The sequence below is a fragment of the Pleurodeles waltl genome, chromosome 7, assembly GCF_031143425.1.
Source record: "Pleurodeles waltl isolate 20211129_DDA chromosome 7, aPleWal1.hap1.20221129, whole genome shotgun sequence".
NCBI lineage: Eukaryota > Metazoa > Chordata > Amphibia > Caudata > Salamandridae > Pleurodeles > Pleurodeles waltl.
Window position 1 is genome coordinate 334,026,137 of NC_090446.1, and position 17,450 is coordinate 334,043,586.

The following is a 17,450-nucleotide window of genomic DNA, read 5'->3' on the forward strand; positions in this document are numbered from 1 at the left end:
ATTCAATACAACAGGGCAAGGTTCAGGTCCCCAGTTAATGGAAGGAAGCTACAATTACATTGTTTTTTAAAGCCCGAAGAAGATCCCTGGAAGGCTGATTCTTATCAGCCAATATCCTTATTAAACTCCGATGATAAGGTTTTTGCAAATATTTTGTCCGGAATGCTGGCCAAGATAGCTTCTCAATTAATACATCCAGATGATAAGGGCTTTGTGACAAAGTGACAGATCCTTGAGCCTACTCAGCGGCTGATTGGCTGTATCAACTTGGCCACCGCTCAAGTGCTCTATTTGTCAGTGGTCACAATACATGCTGCCAAGGCATTTGATTGCGTGTGCTGGGATGATATCTGGGAGGACCTGGTAGTACTAGGTTTTAGTCCCCCTTTCATTCAGACCCTTCAGAGCCTGCATGAGAATTATTTGGCCAAAATATTGCTTAATGGGTCACTGAATAGAAGTTGATATTTTCAGAGGCCTTCAGCAGGGGGGTGTTCCCTGTCTCCATTTCTCTTTGACATATACATTGAGCCTTTTGCCCAACAACTTAGAAGGGAAGCCCAGGTAATCCCTTTTCGTTGACTGTAATATAGCAATAAAATCACGCTACATGCAGATAATTTGGTTATCTGTACATCAGACCCTGACCGGATTATCCCTAGGGTGGAAAGGTTGGCAGAAGAATTTGGGGCTTTATCGGGGTACTCTGTAAACAACTCCAAGTCACAGGTGATGTGTTGCAATGTAGCAGACTGGACAGGAAGACAATGGTGGAGATTAAGTATCTGGGTATTGTTATCGTTAACCCCCCTGGAAGCAATCCTGCAGTATAATTTAGGGAGAGTGGGTAAGGAGGTGAATGTTTTACTCGCCAGATGGAAGAGTCTACCTTTAACTACCTATGTGCGAGTAAATCTTATCAACATATTTATTATCCCCAAACTGATATACCTTTTTTAATTGCATCCCGCTTACATTCCCAAGATCAGCTATATATAAGATTCAGGTGAAATTAACAAGCTTTATATGGGTTAAGGCGGGGCAAAAGCTGAAGTGCAGGCTTGTGAATGGGGGGGCCTTTCCGTGCCAGACCTGATTTTGTATTGGACTGTCTTCCAGTTAAAAAAAATGACTTGATGATTTTGGGCACCTCGGATAACTCAGTGAGGGGGTGGCAGGTACGGGGGTTCCTACCAGAGATGGTTAGGGAGCTGGGACCCGTTATACAAGTTTGGGGCCCTGATAGATATATTATATATATATAATATTTTTTTTTTTAAGTACAGCTAAAGGTCACACTGAGCTTATGATTCAGAGTTGGGAAGATTCTGGGTATCAGTTATTACTCAGATTTTGTACCTACCTGGACCCCAGAGTTCCTGCAGGATACGTTGAGCCTCCCATTAAGGAGGGAGGGTTGAGGGGGCGGAGCTGTCCTCAGTTCAGGGAGTATTACCCTGGAAAATATTAAAAATAAGACTGCGGGATCCTTATGGAGGTTAAAATATCCTAATTTGTCTTCCTAGCTCACAAGTGTTACTCAGGAGATGGGTGTGCCTGGGACGATGCATCATCTCTAAAGGGATGTGCGGCCTAAAAGTAAGGAGGTGAAATTGCCGTTTGGTATTAGAAGTTTTTGGAGGCTGATGATAGAAACATGGCGGTGCCACAGTCAGTTTGGAAAAGAATCAGAAAGAGGAAGGACTTAAACTTCATGTGGCAAACATCCTTGAAGTTGTTTTACTCTGTGGTCAAGCGATTCAATTTGAAGCAAAATCAGAGTTTGTACAGGACTCGACCCCCAGATTTCAAACGTGTGGACTTTTAAAAGCTAATGATGAACATCTATTTTTTTTTACCTGCCCTGGCACAAGATGTTTTGGGGAGGACTTTGAGAATGTTGCAAATGGCATCCTGAGGTTCAGTATCCAACTAACCTTCTGGTTGGTTCTGATGGGGTGAATATGGTCTCATGATTCCTATTAAGTAGAGTACAAAGGGGCTTGTTGTTTTATCTTGTACTTCTAGATAGGAGAGAGATCTGTAATCACTAGATGGATCCACCTCCCCCCACTGCAATAGACTGTCTCAAAGTGATGCAGGACAAATACGATATTGCGGGTAAGGCTGGCGGAACAAATAGGATATGGGCCAACTTGCTCAGGTGGAGTGGTGCGTTGGTACCAGAGCCTTCAGAATGAGTGGTGCTAAGATTACACCTGGTGCCGCTATGGGTGATGAGTCTTTTGGCTCAGTTGGTGTGGTGGGGCCAAGGCAGTTGCAGCAGATAATAATTGTGAGATAGCCTGAGTGTGCAGAAGCTATGAAGATATGAGGACAAAAAAAGTTTTTTAAAAGTGTGCAATCAGTCCAGTGTTAGTTTCTGCTAGATGTATATACATTTTATTACGATTGTTTATCAGCACTGTTACTTCAAATGAACTGTAGCTCTCCTGTCTTTTGTTGAAAGTAACCAATGGACAGAGATATCTCTGAACCTTTGTGTGATTTACTTATGGTATACTTAAGCTAACATCTGTACTACAGCACCTAATTTAAGAGCCTTTGCATAAAATGTGTGGAGATGTTTAATAATAGTTTCATATCGTGCTTGTGTTGATTACGTTTCCAATTATGGTTTCTTTTCAAAGCCCATGTTTAACCTGGCAGAGTACCACCAGATGTACCTGGGGACAGAAAGGATCCGCGCTCCAGAGATCATCTTCCAGCCTTCTCTGATGGGAGAGGAGCAGGCTGGCATAGCTGAGACCATGCAGTATGTGCTGGACAGGTGAGTCTGATGGAGGTGCATCCAGAAAGTGCGGACATTTTAGCACTGCAGTAAATGTGCGTGATGGGATAGCAAATGCTAGGATATGCAGAACGGGTAATTGTGTAAGACATGCATGCTGGGGTAGCAGAGAGAATCTAACGTATGCAATACAGGTTTGCGATAGAGAATACTGGGATTAGTGACAATGTATTATGTATGGCTAGAATGACTACTTTTGCACCCTCACCTCATACTTCCTAGCGAGCTGAGCTTATGGTTTGTACAGTAAGTTTTCTTCTGATAAATTGAAGTAAACAGTCTGTTCGATGATCCTGTCAACTGTGGTTTTTATCAAGTCAGAGACTTTCACGGTTAATCCGATTTTCTATCCAGAAGAAAAGTTAGCACTTTTCGAACATTCAGTGGGCCAATTTATTTGCATTGTTTGTCTGAGCTGTATGTATTTAGAAAGCTGTGTGTGGGGCTGTCAATAATTAAGTGATTACCAATTTACGACCCAAGGACCAATCCACAAGAGAAATTGTTGGTTAATGTGCTTGTTAAATGGAAGTTGCACACAAACATTTAAACATTGTCATTGCATTTATTCTGCAGTGTTAAATTGGGTGGTTGAGCACCCTCCCATGTGTCTCCTGTGTTTCACACTAAACATAGCGAATTAGGATGATACCGTTTTTGGGGGATTGTAGCTGCTAGGGTCATCTGATTACAAAATACCCAAACAGGGGAGAGTTATGCGTTGACATGACAGGAGCGTGAAGTGTGTATGCAGTAAAGTACTGCAAAATGAAATGTTTCTAGGTATTTTCCACAGCCTCAAACAAGGGAATATTTTACACCTTGCACTTTCACCAAATACATTTTCACTGTAACTTGACATTTAGAAGTTTTGTGTTTTTGTTTTTTGGCAGAATAGAGCAATCAGTACAGTTCTAAACAGTTTGTGCATTACGAACGCTAACCCAGCATTACTGTAAGTTATGCACCAGTGTGTTGAATCCTCTTTCTTTTCTTAGATTTAGAACCATTACATTCATTTATGATTATGCAAATACTTTAATACATTTTCAGATTTCTTTAGCAGGAACTCTCGGCCATGAGTACCACCCCACATCATTGTCCTCTCTCCAGCATTTTTCTGATGCCTTCTGGATTTAAGAACTGTAAACGATAGGGTATCCGACTTACACATGTCTCATTTAATTGAATAGGTAAAAATATGCCGTGTACCAATATTGCCTCCATTGTCTCGTGTGCGATAGTGGCCAGCCAACCCTGCGAGACCCATATCCGTGACAACTTTATTACAGGGATTTTGCTTAGTTGCATGAGCTTTCCAGAAAGAAATGCGTACTTCTTTTTCAGATTTTGTTTCTTCTTCTTCATTTCCGAATAAACCACAGAAAATACGACAATGAACATAAAGATCAGCACAGGCTTGATCCTCCGAATGGAGCTGCAACTTGTTTTGTGGTTCAAAGAAAGGCTGGTTCACTGCTCAGTATTCAAATACCACCCTTCAGAGCCTCCATCCCTTGCAGTTCTTATTTTCTTGAAGAAGCAATTTCCGTATCCCAGCTCGAACAGTACCAGATTTAAGGTGTCTGTCTTAGGGCGCTTACAGCAGGAACCTTGAACATTACATCACACTATACTATTTTATATTCTTCTTGCATATCTGTTCTCTATGTAAAATCTAAGTGAATTACATCTGCAAGATTTGAAAATGTACTTGCTGTGACGAATGTAAGGTTTTCATTGCATGAAGTAGTTCTAGTATTTTGGAGCACCTGGAAGAGTTGCGTACTGGACTAGCAGATGACTTGTATGTGCAGCCCACACGAATGAAGGGTGCATGCTGTACTAACAAACCACATTTCCTACAGAAATTGGATGCCTTAAGTGGATGATGTAATTCATCTATGTTTGACTACACAATTGACGCTGGTCATGTGTATAAGTTTATCCAAATTGGGGGGAAAAAAAAGGTTATAAGAACTGAGCAGAAACATGTCGTTTTTTGCCAGCTGCTGATTGGGTTTAATTTGGATGATGTGTGTCATAGACCATGCTGCATTTTATGGACGGGCGTGTGAGCGACAAGTATTCAGTGTAATACTAATTGCAGTGGGTTGGTATGGGAAACTCACACGATGGCCAGCTTATGTTTTGCATTATGTGGTGGACCGAAGGGTGAGAAAATCGCGGTACGACCAAATTATAGTTTGTGCTAAACATGGTAGTATTAAAGAAAAATCTGCTTTCACTGCACATGTGTTGGAGAATTATCTTGATGGTTTTGTGAATGAGTAGTATGCTTATCTACAAGAACAGAAGGAATTTTCTTGTGGACAGTTACAGGAGGTGGTAAATTAGGTGGTGCTCCATAGAGAGTGATGTGTCATGCCGTGCTAGCCGAGATAGTTCATCATGTCCCAGATGGGATATATTGAGTACATTGAATGTAAAGGGTAGGTAAAGCTGCAGTAATGGTGCATACTGGGTAGCAGAGACCATAGAAATTGGACCTCGTTGGTGGACTTTAAGATCCACATGAGAGAAAGCGACTGGTTGCTGTTTACGGTTCATGTTAGTATTGACCTTAAAATCTCACTCTGTGAGTCCATCACACTAGTCACTTTGCTAATCGCTGCTCTGAATTGGAGTAAATACAGATCTCGGTCTGAGCCTCAGATGCAAGGAAGAGTTATATAATAATGTTTTGTTCTACAGGTACCCAAAGGATGTCCAAGATGAGCTAGTGCAGAATGTTTTCCTGACTGGTGGCAATGTCATGTACCCGGGGCTGAAAGCTAGGATTCAGAAGGAGCTTCTTGAAATGAGACCTTTCCAGTCCACATTCCAGGTATGTACATTCTAGAAATCTATTAGGACACAAATCTCTACATTATACGTTTCTGATAGCTATTTCCACGTGCAGATTCCTCACCTGTTAAATATTCCCTAGAAAACACACAAAAGGTAATGGGAACCACTGGCAATCACTTGGGGTAGCATTCTGACCAATTTTACTTCTGACAACCTTGCCAACTCAGTTAGGGCCCAGCCATATGCAAATCAATCTAGACTCTTATCCAATAGGAACAGCCCACCCAGAAATCCCAGGCCAGGGCCTCCCTAAAATGGAACACAAGTAACCCAAGACCAATTTTGCCCTGATTGGAGGTTGTAAGTCGGGGGAAGCTTGGTTCCAGTTGTATATGAGCACCGGACCCATGTCTTGGCATACCCATGGCGACTTTGGGCGTTATAATGAAAACACACAATTGATGGGAGGAATACTTGCAATAAGTCTAATCACTGCCATTCGCTTGGGGTAGCATTCCAACCAGTTGTTCGCTTTTCCACCATGCCACCTCGGTTTGGAGTCAGCCATATTCAAATCAGGCTTGACTCTGTTCCAGTAGGAACAGTCTAGCCTGAACTGCCAAGCCAACTCCCAGGAATCTTCCCTGGCACCAGACTGGATGTTAAAACTTTTGACATAGCGCCCCTTATCTGTGCATGAGAGCTATCTCCATTTAGGCACAGAAAAGGAGACCAGCATTATGCCACGGAGCCACATAGTGCCTGCCCTGCTTCATTTATATCAATTGGCCTTTTTCCACACCCTTGTGGCATGGATCTAGAGCTCCCACTATTGTACTGTTAGTGTTTCACTTTTTTACAAATTTCTTTGTACAAGTGCAGTGCTAGGGAAAATGTCCCCTCTTAGGAAGTAACGCTTTAAGCCCTCCCTCAAGTGTGAAGGCCAGATATCTACTACCCACTCTCAGGAGGATGTCTTCAGTGCTTGGTTTTCAGACATGACACTAGATAATGAGCTCTGTGTCGGATCTTGAAGCCTAAGGTTATCAAAGAGTATGAGGTCAACTTGTTTATGGCCTGTGCCCTCAACAAGCAGGAGTCATGATCTTGATGCTGTTCATGTGCTGTGTCCTGCTGTCACTTGTGGTTATCACCCTCTTAAAAGTCCTTGAAAGAGAAGCAGAGGCGTATCAAGTAGAAGAGGAATGAGGACTCCTTCCTGAGACACTCCAATTGTAAGTCTTCCCAGAGCTCCTTGCCTCCATTAGGGTTATCTCTGGACCTGATACCTCCATCTGAGGCGCCACTTCTTTTGGCGCTACTGGCGCTAGCCCGAGAAACTTTTCCAGTACCCCTACCTCCAAGACAGTGTTTGCAGCTTAAGGTCTGTCCTGAATTTCGGACCCAGAGCCGTTCAGTTTATGTTCATGCACACCATGCTAGAAATTTTTCAGTGTGTTTTTGCCAATTCAGGATCATTGTGGTGACCCCATTGGACCACTTGGGACTCCAGTTGGTTTCCACCAGCAGGATTTACCTCTGTGTCAAAGTCAGACCTCAGTATCTTGAAAAACCTTTATTTGCAAGGAAAGGATGCTGTCCCTGGCTTAGGTTCTTCTGGTGCTAAAAGTAGAAGACTTGATTAGTGTCCTTGACCTGCAGGGCGAGTGTTTTCACATACTTCTCCTGCAGGTACACAAGTGAGATACCTGCAATTCATGGTAGAATTCACTCATTGCCAGCTCGTGCTTCCCCTATTTGGATTAACATTGACACCTGGAGTCCTCACAAAGTTGATGGCAAAGGTTACAGCTCATCTCGGAAGCTCTGTCATTTCAATATACATTTATTTTATTATATTGGGTGGTGCATCATCATTTGTAATAGCCTCTCTAGGTGGGTTTGTTAATTGGGAATATAGCCCGATTTTCAATTGCTTCATTCCGCTCACAGATCTAAAGGCAGAGAATAACTAAGTGCTGAACCAAGAGCACTTATAGAGCATCTGCCCTAGGCTTCAAATTTGTATTTTTGAGCTGTAAATTGTTTGTTGATCTGAGTTAGAGGAAAGGCAATACTGTGCCATTTTCTGTTAGAAGAGAACAGCAGTTGTTATACTAGTGTTTGTACACAATGCAGGCTACTGACAAATTGATGCGTTTTTGGATTTGGATCAGGGCAACTGCTTATTATAACTAGAGACATACTCCTTTTTATTCAGTGTACAGAACATTGCATTTTTTATGTATTGTAAGTGGATCTGGGTAAACGTAAGAATCTTGTTGATGTCCTTTGCAGCATCAGCAAAATTGTGGGGTAATTTAAATTCTCTTCCAGGGGATCCTCATCAATAGTCATAAACATTGAATATTCCCGCCCTTGTGCGGGGACCCCGGAGCATATATAAAATATATACACATTATACATGTGTAACAAACAGTCATGCAGGCTATCATGTTAAAAACAGGCTAAAATGCTTTATTTCTATGAAGTTTTTTTTTTTTTTTTTTTTAAATACTACAATAGAGCATAAATAAGTACCCAAGCTCCTAAAACTAGGCTTGGGGAAGTAAGCAGTAGCAAACTCTAGTGAAAAAATAGAGAAAACTGCATTGAAAAACAATGAAGCATTCTTAGCCATGTAGGTTAACACAGGAGAACCATAAAAACTTTGGCACTGTGCCTTTAAGACCCTGAGCACCTCCAGTATCCCACCATGCCTCAGGGGTGAAGGAAAGGTGACAGTTGGTTCACAGTTAGGTCAGTTCTTTTTTCCGGCTTCTTCTGAGAGGATCCTGGAGCATTGAGCTCTCAGTTTTTCTGAGTTTTCCTCAGAAAAATTCTTTAAAAAAGCGTTTTTTCACTTTTCACTCGACAAGTAACATCTTTGTCTGAGCTAGGAAGGTTTTTTCTGACAGAAAAATGCCTTCTCTTTTTGTCAAATGCCCTGCTTGTGGGAAGAAGAAGGCCCAGTCAGATCCCCACTCTCTGTGCATAGTGTGCCTGCCTCAGAGTCACTGCCCTGACACTTGTAAGTACTGTAAGAACATGTCTAGGAGGACTCTGAAAGACAGAGAGAAGATCCGACTTCATGGGCTTCAGGAGAGGAAAAGAACATCGTCCTCCTCACTCCCCAGGCATCCAGAAGGCCATTCTCAGGAGAGAATGGCCCGGTCGACGTCGACAGGTAGGAAAATACCTGTTTGTTCACCGTCGACGTCGTCGCTACCACCGTCCCACCGGCATAGATCGCCGTCGACGGCGACGCACCCGACGTCGAAGGGAACGGCGTCGAGGGAACATCGGAGCAGGGGCAGGTCTCCGTCGACGGCAGCCCGCCGATCGACGTCGAGCCACCGCCGGCATGCCCGGTCGCCGCCAAAGGCTGTGCGCCCCCCGACGTCAGGACACACGACGTCGAGATCTCCACGACGGCACGGGAAACATCCGCCGTCAACCTCCCATCGCTCCACGTCGAGGCACACGACGGCGAGCAGGTCGAGGTCCAAGGAACGCCGTTCGACGTCAAGGCACTCAATGTCGAGGCAATCAACGTCGAGGCAGGACCAACCGACTGGGCGTCCTTCGACGTCGAAACAGCCATCGACGTCAACGCAGGTTTTACCTGTCCAACAGGGAGCAGAACATCGCCCCTCGCCAGACAAGGCTCAGTCTCCAGTGGTCTCCATACCGAGCGACTCTTCTCGGTCAAGAGCATCTCCTGGGCATGTCTCGCCCATCAACCTATCTCCGAGATGGCTGGAGAGCCTCAACAGACCAGCGGCCTCCCCAGATTCGCAATATTCGCGAATGTATTCACCCACTGCCTCCCCGCCAAGAACACCATCGCCGACAGCCGGGGCAGAACGGGCTCGTTCAGCTCCTCGACAGCCGACCGCGAGGCCTAGGCGCTCGGCTACAGCGTCCCGCAGCAGATCTCGCTCTCAACGGAGATCCAGGTCGCGCTCAAGAAGATCACCCTCTTGGTCTTCATCAGGTTCTTCTGTCGGGCGTTACTCACCTACTCTTACAGATTCACCACCTGCTAGAGTCTCACCAGTGGATGACATAACCACTTTCAACGAGGTGTTGCTAAGAGGAGCACAGAAACTCAATATAGAGGTTCCAGAACCATCTACCTCCTCATCAATCATCTTTGAGACACTACAACAGAGATCAGCGTCGAAAAAGTTGCTGCCTCTAGTGCCTGGTTTGTTGCAGCCGACCATGGACACTTTTCTGGCCCCAGCCTCGCTTAAGTCTGCCCCGGCTCGGATTCTTAAAAAGTACAAGGCTCCAGAGCAAGACCCTTTATTCCTTAGGAAGGATCCGCCACCAGACTCAGTGATCATAGCAGCCGCCCGAAAGACCCACTCGGTGGCATCTTCATCCACGGTACCCCCGGATAAAGAGAGCAGGCATTTAGACTCTCTGGGAAGAAAGATGTGCGGGACAGCGGCTTCAGCAATGAAGGTCTCTAGTGCGTCTGCGCTCCTGGGCAGGTACGATCGTTCTCTGTGGGATTCCCTCAGTAGATTTACAGAAAAACTGCCCAGAGAAGACAGGCAAGATTTCCAAGAGATTCTACAGGAAGGATGCCTGGTATCTAACCAAGTTATCAGCGCGGCAGCGGATGGGGCGGATTTGGCGGCTAATGGGTACGCACATGGTATCTGTGCGAGGAGATCTTCCTGGCTGAGGCTCACTGGCTTGAAACAGGAGGCACAACAACGTATCCTGAATCTCCCATTTGCCGGGAATTCTCTATTCGGTGCCCATGCAGACGAAGAGATGGCCCGCATGAAGACCGAGGTGGATACCATGAAGGCGGTAGGCCTCGAAAGAAGGAAAGATTTCAGGCGGAGGTACAGACCGTACGATAGACGCCCTTTCCAACAGAGGGTTCAAACCCCTCATTGGTCGCAAAGGTCTCAGCAACGACAGGGACGCCCTCTGTTTCAGCGAAGAAACACAAGGGAGCGAGGGTCAAGTAGACCTCAACAGTCCACTCCAAAAGCACCCACTAAGCAATGAAGTCTCGCTTCCCTCGACACTGTACACCACTCCGGTGGGGGGAAGTATTATTGCTCATCTTCACGAGTGGCACTCTATCACAAGAGACAAATGGGTGCTCAATATTGTCGAACATGGCTATTCTCTCCTTTTCAAGCAGCCTCCACCACACTTGCCACCAACCAAACACAATCCGGCTCATCTCACCTTGCTACGCAAGGAGGCTCTCGCCCTCCTAAGAAAGAATGCCATAGAAAGGGTTCCACCTGCCCACAGAGGAAAGGGGGTCTACTCCCGTTACTTTCTAGTAGCAAAGAAGGGTCAAGAGGGCGTTTTCAGGCCAATCCTGGATCTAAGACTGCTGAACAAATACATAAGAAAGCAGAAGTTCAGAATGCTAGCGCTTCACCAAATTTTCCCTCAACTGCATCAGGGAGACTGGATGTGCTCCATCGACCTGCAGGATGCGTATTTCCACATCCCAATAGCTCCAAAGCATCGAAAATTCCTGCGCTTTCGAGTAGCGTTACAGCATTACCAGTTCAGGGTTCTACCCTTTGGCCTGAAATCTGCTCCAAGAGTTTTCTCGAAATGTATGGCAGTGGTGGCGGCGCATCTACGAAGACAAAGGATATACATATATCCATACCTAGACGACTGGCTACTAAAGGCTTCTTCTCCGGAGCAGGCGAGAAGCCATCGGGACATTGTACTAGGAGTTTGCGAAGCTCTAGGTCTTCAGGTCAATTACCAGAAGTCAACCTTGACTCCAACGCAGAGTCTTCACTACCTAGGAGCTATCATAAACACAGAACTACAAAAAGTGTATCCTTCGGAGGAACGACTGTCCTCAATAAACATGAAGTGCCAGGACCTGTTGAGAGCCAGCGCACCTACGGCACGTCAGGTGACATCACTTCTGGGCTCCATGGCATCGTGCATCTTTATTGTCCCAAATGCCAGACTCCACATGAGACCCCTCCAAGAGGCATTGGAGGCCAATTGGAGCCAAAGAACAGGTCGCTGGGAAGACACAATGCGGCTACCGGAGGTAGCACTGCAGTCATTGAGATGGTGGATGCACAGACCTCACCTGTCAGTGGGCGCTCCGTTTCACCAGGTACTTCCATCCGACACTCTGGTAACGGATGCGTCTCTTCAGGGATGGGGGGCTCATCTGGGTCCTTTTCAAGCGCAGGGTCTGTGGTCAGACAAGGAGAAGCAGTACCACATCAATCTGCTAGAACTCAGAGCGGTCCATCTGGCTCTCAAGTCTTTCACACCGCTAATTCAGGGGAAAACTCTATTGATACAGACGGACAATACAACCACGATGTATTACTTGAACAAACAAGGGGGAACGAGATCCCTACCCCTTTCACGAGAGTCCCAAGCGATATGGCATTGGCTCCTGGCCAGAGGAATGTCAATCACAGCAGTTCACCTGCCAGGTCAGCAGAACGTAGAAGCAGACTTTCTAAGCAGACACCTGGAGGACGTTCACGATTGGGTCCTGCACGACGAAGTCGCAGAATACATCTTCGCGCAATGGGGTCGGCCTCAACTGGACCTCTTCGCAGACGATGTAAACAGGAAATGCCCAGACTTCGCATCCAGGTTCTACCGTCCAGGATCTCGAGGGAATGCCCTGTTGATCGACTGGTCAGGGACATTTCTTTACGCTTTTCCTCCGATTCCCCTCATTCCGGCAGTGATCAGCAAACTTTACGGATCCAGGACCAGAATGATTCTTATAGCGCCACAATGGCCTCGACAATTCTGGTACACGGATCTCCTCAACCTGTCGGAAAAACCTCACAGGAGGCTGCCGTGCAGACCGGATCTTCTGAGCAGAATGGAGGGCAGGATTCTGCATCCCAACCTACCCTCTCTGAGCTTAACAGCATGGCTCCTGAATTCCTGCAGTATGGGCACCTAGGACTCTCGCAGGAGTGCATGAACATCTTGAAAGAGTCCAAACGGCCTTCCACGCGGCGTTCCTACGCTTTTAAGTGGAAGAGATTCTACATATGGTGCTGTCAGCAAGGCCATAATCCCATACGGGCGCAGGAGGACGTCATACTGTCCTATTTGCTTCACCTAGCGAAATCCGGTCTGCAGGTATCATCTATTAAGGTACATTTGTCTGCTATTACTGCCTATCGCAAGTCACCTTCTCAGGAATCCTTCTTTACGAAACCTGTAGTCAAGGATTTCTTAGAAGGTTTGAAGAAAGTTTTTCCGCCAATTCGGAGGCCTTCTCCTCCGTGGGAACTGAACATAGTCCTAGCAAATCTTATGGGCCCTCCTTTCGAGCCTATCCATAAGGCCTCCTTACAACACCTTACGTGGAAAACGGCTTTTCTGGTGGCCATTACTTCGGCGAGGAGGGTCAGTGAGATCCAGGCCTTGTCTGCAAAAGAACCGTACATGGTTTTTCATGACAATAGAGTAGTTCTGCGAACTCACCCATCTTTCCTTCCGAAGGTGGTGTCAGAATTCCATATTAATCAGACCATAACTTTACCGACGTTCTTTCCCAATCCGGAAACTCCGACTGAGAAAGCATTGCACTCATTAGACTTGAAAAGAGTGCTGAAATTTTATCTGGACAAGACAAAATCGATTAGACACTCTAACAGCTTGTTTGTGAACTATGGTCATTTAAGGACAGGAGAAGCAGCATCTAAGCGAACAATATCAAGATGGATAGTCTCTTGTATTGTTAATACTTACCAGCTAGCTAATAGACAATTGCTAGCGCGGCCTAGAGCGCATTCCACAAGGGGAAAAGCGGCTACAGCTGCTCTCCTTAACAATGTTCCTATATCTGAGATTTGTAAGGCTGCTACATGGAAGTCTGTCCATACTTTTACAAGGCATTATTGTTTAGACTCAGATGCAAGAGCGGATGCCCAAGTGGGGCAGGCCTCTCTAAGGAATTTATTTGCGTAAGACATGTCTATTCCTGCACTTCTATCGGACAGTCCGCTGGGTTTAGGGATGGGCTTGCTAATCTATTCAATGTTTATGACTATTGATGAGGATCCCCTGGAAGAGAAGGATAAGTTACTTACCTGTAAATCCTAGTTCTCTTCCAGGGGTATCCTCATCAAAGTCATAAACAACCCACCCTCCTCCCCGGACACACGTCTACTGGAAGTGCAGGACAGACAGTATTTTGATTCAATTATACAAATTGTCACCGTAAAAAGAACTGACCTAACTGTGAACCAACTGTCACCTTTCCTTCACCCCTGAGGCATGGTGGGATACTGGAGGTGCTCAGGGTCTTAAAGGCACAGTGCCAAAGTTTTTATGGTTCTCCTGTGTTAACCTACATGCAGCCTATTGGCTAAGAATGCTTCATTGTTTTTCAATGCAGTTTTCTCTATTTTTTCACTAGAGTTTGCTACTGCTTACTTCCCCAAGCCTAGTTTTAGGAGCTTGGGTACTTATTTATGCTCTATTGTAGTATTTAAAAAAAAAAAAAAAAAAAAACTTCATAGAAATAAAGCATTTTAGCCTGTTTTTAACATGATAGCCTGCATGACTGTTTGTTACACATGTATAATGTGTATATATTTTATATATGCTCCGGGGTCCCCGCACAAGGGCGGGAATATTCAATGTTTATGACTTTGATGAGGATACCCCTGGAAGAGAATTAGGATTTACAGGTAAGTAACTTATCCTACAAGCTGCGTTTAATAAGCATTGTTAGACGTGGCATCCTTGGCGTGGCCTTCCCTAAATTTTTGCCTCTGCTTCCCAGGTTGTTGCTGTGTGCTAGACTCTTTTTGCTATTTTTGTTGCTCTGGGCTCTTTACTACTTCTGACCAGTGTTAAAGTGCAAGTGCTCCCTATGTGTAAATTGTATGTGTAATTGGCTTTTCCATGGTAGGCATATTTGATTTACTAGTAAGTCCCTTGTACAGTGCAGTAGAGGTGTCCAGAGTCGGTAAATCAAATGCTACTGATGGGCCTGCAGCACTGGTTGTGCCGCCCACGAGTAGCCCTGTAAACATGGCTTACACCTGCCACTGCAGTGTCTGTGGGCAGTTTTAAACTGCCAACTCGAGCTGGCAAGTGTACCCACTTGCCAGGCCCAAACCTTCCTTTTTTTTATATATGTAACTCCCCCCTAAGGCAGGCCTCGGGTAGCCCCATGGGCATGGTGCAGTGTATGTTAAAGGTGGGACATGTACTGATGTGTTTTACATGTCCTAACAGTGAAATACTGCCAAGTTCTTTTTTCACTGTTGCATGGTCTAACACAGGGGCTGCCGTTATAAAACCTTTAAGTGCAGTTTCCCTTTGAGAGCAGATAGAGATGTGGAGTTTGGGGTTTCTGAACTTTCAATTTAAAAAATACGTCTTTTGATAAAGTTTTTTTTTAATTGTCTGTTTGAAAATGCCACTTCTAGAATGTGAAAACAACAGATGATGGACAGAATGCAGAACAAATCAAACATTCACCCCCAGTCACAGATCTGGGTTTAATCCACAAATTATTTTGCTTGCCATGCCATTCCAGTTTGGACCCAGCCATATGCAAATCAGTCTTGATCCTGTTCTCCATAGGAACTGTCCAGCCGTAACTGCCTGGCCAGGTCTGCCCTGGATCAGAAACCAGCATCATGGGCTCGGTTTCAGGGTATCACCCTTCATCAGCCAGACTAGCTTGAATCTGGTGGCATAGAAAGCACAGGACCCACGCCTAGGCATACCCTTCTCACTTGGGGCGACAAATGCAAAAACAGCAGATGATGGACATAATGCAGAACAAATCAAACATCCACCTCCAGTCACAGATCTGGGTTTTATCCATCAATTGTTTTGCTTGCCATGCCATTCAAGTTTGGACCCACACATATGCAAATCAGTCTTGACCCTGTTCCACATGGGAACAGTCAAGCCCGCCTTGCCAGGCCAGGTCTACCCTGGATCAGAAATAAGCATCCTGGGACCGGTTTAAGGGTATCACCATTCATCAGCCAGGCTAGCTTGAATCCAGTGACACAGTTAGCCCTGGACCCATGTCTGGGCCTACCCGGCGAGTGAAGTAAGTCTTTTGCCTGTAATTTTAACCGGTCACAGGTCTCCTTCCTGCATACCTCGGCTCCCAGCCCCAGTACTTTCCCTTTGTGCACTGCTATTCTATACAGCGGTTGGGTCAGCGTGCTTGTTCCGGACACCTACCTGCCGTCTGCACTGCTGCTGCTCTAACAGTTCCAGGAGTCGCCAAGGCCTGCCAGGCCTGTGAAATGGCAGCCACACAGGTTCATTGATCTCCATGTAAATCGGCTGCCTTTCCCATCTCTAAACCCCAAGCACCTTTGTCTCTAACAGTTTTAGACTGCTGTTTATGGTTATGCACTGTATGTTGGTGGTATTGGTGTGTGCGACACCGCTCAGCTGCCCCAGGGCCTTGCGCAGCACCTGCGTCCTTGTGGTGTTTGGGGGCACATTAATACTGATCCCCGAACTCAGACAGGCTGATGGGATTCTGGAGGCTCTGTCATGCACAGGAAATCAGAGCTGTCTTCGGCACCTTGCTCAATTGCAATGCATTTCATGCCTTGCTCTCAACTTTTTCTGTGACATTCATTGGGATGAGCTAGAGCATGTGTTGCAAAATTAGGCTTGAAACACAAAATCAGTGTAGCTATGGAAGCCATAGAGACAATGCCACATTCGTATCGATTATGGGGTAGGTAGTAAACTCTGCCATGCTGCAAATGGTAGCATTTTTGTCAAAATCTGCCCCTCCAGGAGGAGTGCAAAGCTGGCAAAACTCTACACACTCGCCCGCAGAGCAGAGTTTACCACCCACCCCTAGTATTCATACAGGTGTCCCAGCAGAGAGCTGTATGGCAGATACCATAGTGATCGTCTAGGAGGCTGCAGACGACCTGACTTGGTGGTCCGTGGCAGAAGATGTCACAGGGATTGTTTTCCGCCCTCCACTGACGGTGGATTTAGTTGTGACAGACACCTCAACTGTTAGGTAGGGTGCCCTTCTGGAGGAGATGGAGATCGGAGGTCTGTGGTCTGCAGGAGGAGCCTCTTCAGACTGAGGTCAATCTGAATGACTCAAGGCCATCATCCTCTCCCTTTGCAGTCAGTCTGTCCAGATCATGACGGACAGTGTGTCTGTGTAGTATGTCCACAGGGCGAAGTGGGTCTTTGCCTTCTCTGCTAGGAAGTGCTGTGATTTCTGGCCATGGGAGAAGCATCTGGCCTTTGTCTAGTTGCCAGCCATGTATCCGGCTCTCTGAACACCAGACCTGTTTGAGTCTGTTTTATCTTAACACCCAAAAGTGGTAGATTCACCCAGTGGTGGTACAAAACATTTGCCCAATGTGGAATGCCTAAAGTGGATCTTTTCGCCACTTACAGCAACACAACTTACCAGACTTTATGTGCCCTCCAGTATCCCCTGCAGGAAGCCATGGGAGATACTATTTGGTTGAACTGGAAGTTTTGTGTTTCCCCTCATACCTTTGATTACTTGGGTTCTAAAGAAGATAAACCAAGATTTGGCCTGAGTTATCTGTGTTGCCCCAAAGTGGCCAAAATTGGTATGTTATGCAGAGCCCCTGCACCTTTTCCTCTATCTGCGCTCTGTCCTTATGTAGGGGTGGACAATGAATTCCAGTCTGCCAGCGGAGTTGGGAGCTTTGTCTACTCCATACGGAGCACAGAGCTTTTCCTCTCTCGTGGGTGGCCAACATTAGGTTGGCGAACAAGAAAAATCACACGCTAGACCACATCCCGGGGAGATTTCTCAACGAGGGCAGGTCGCTACCGC

At 45.9% G+C, this 17,450-nt stretch overlaps 1 protein-coding gene across 1 annotated transcript in view; it reads left to right on the forward strand.

Annotated features, from left to right (window-relative positions):
• ACTR5 (actin related protein 5) overlaps nt 1–17,450 on the forward strand; it is a 156,210-nt gene that overhangs the window by 116,050 nt on the left and 22,710 nt on the right. The window contains exons 7-8 of the mRNA XM_069243778.1: nt 2,652–2,791; nt 5,528–5,660. Coding sequence (XP_069099879.1) covers nt 2,652–2,791; nt 5,528–5,660 — 273 coding nt within the window. The remainder of the gene's footprint in view (nt 1–2,651; nt 2,792–5,527; nt 5,661–17,450) is intronic.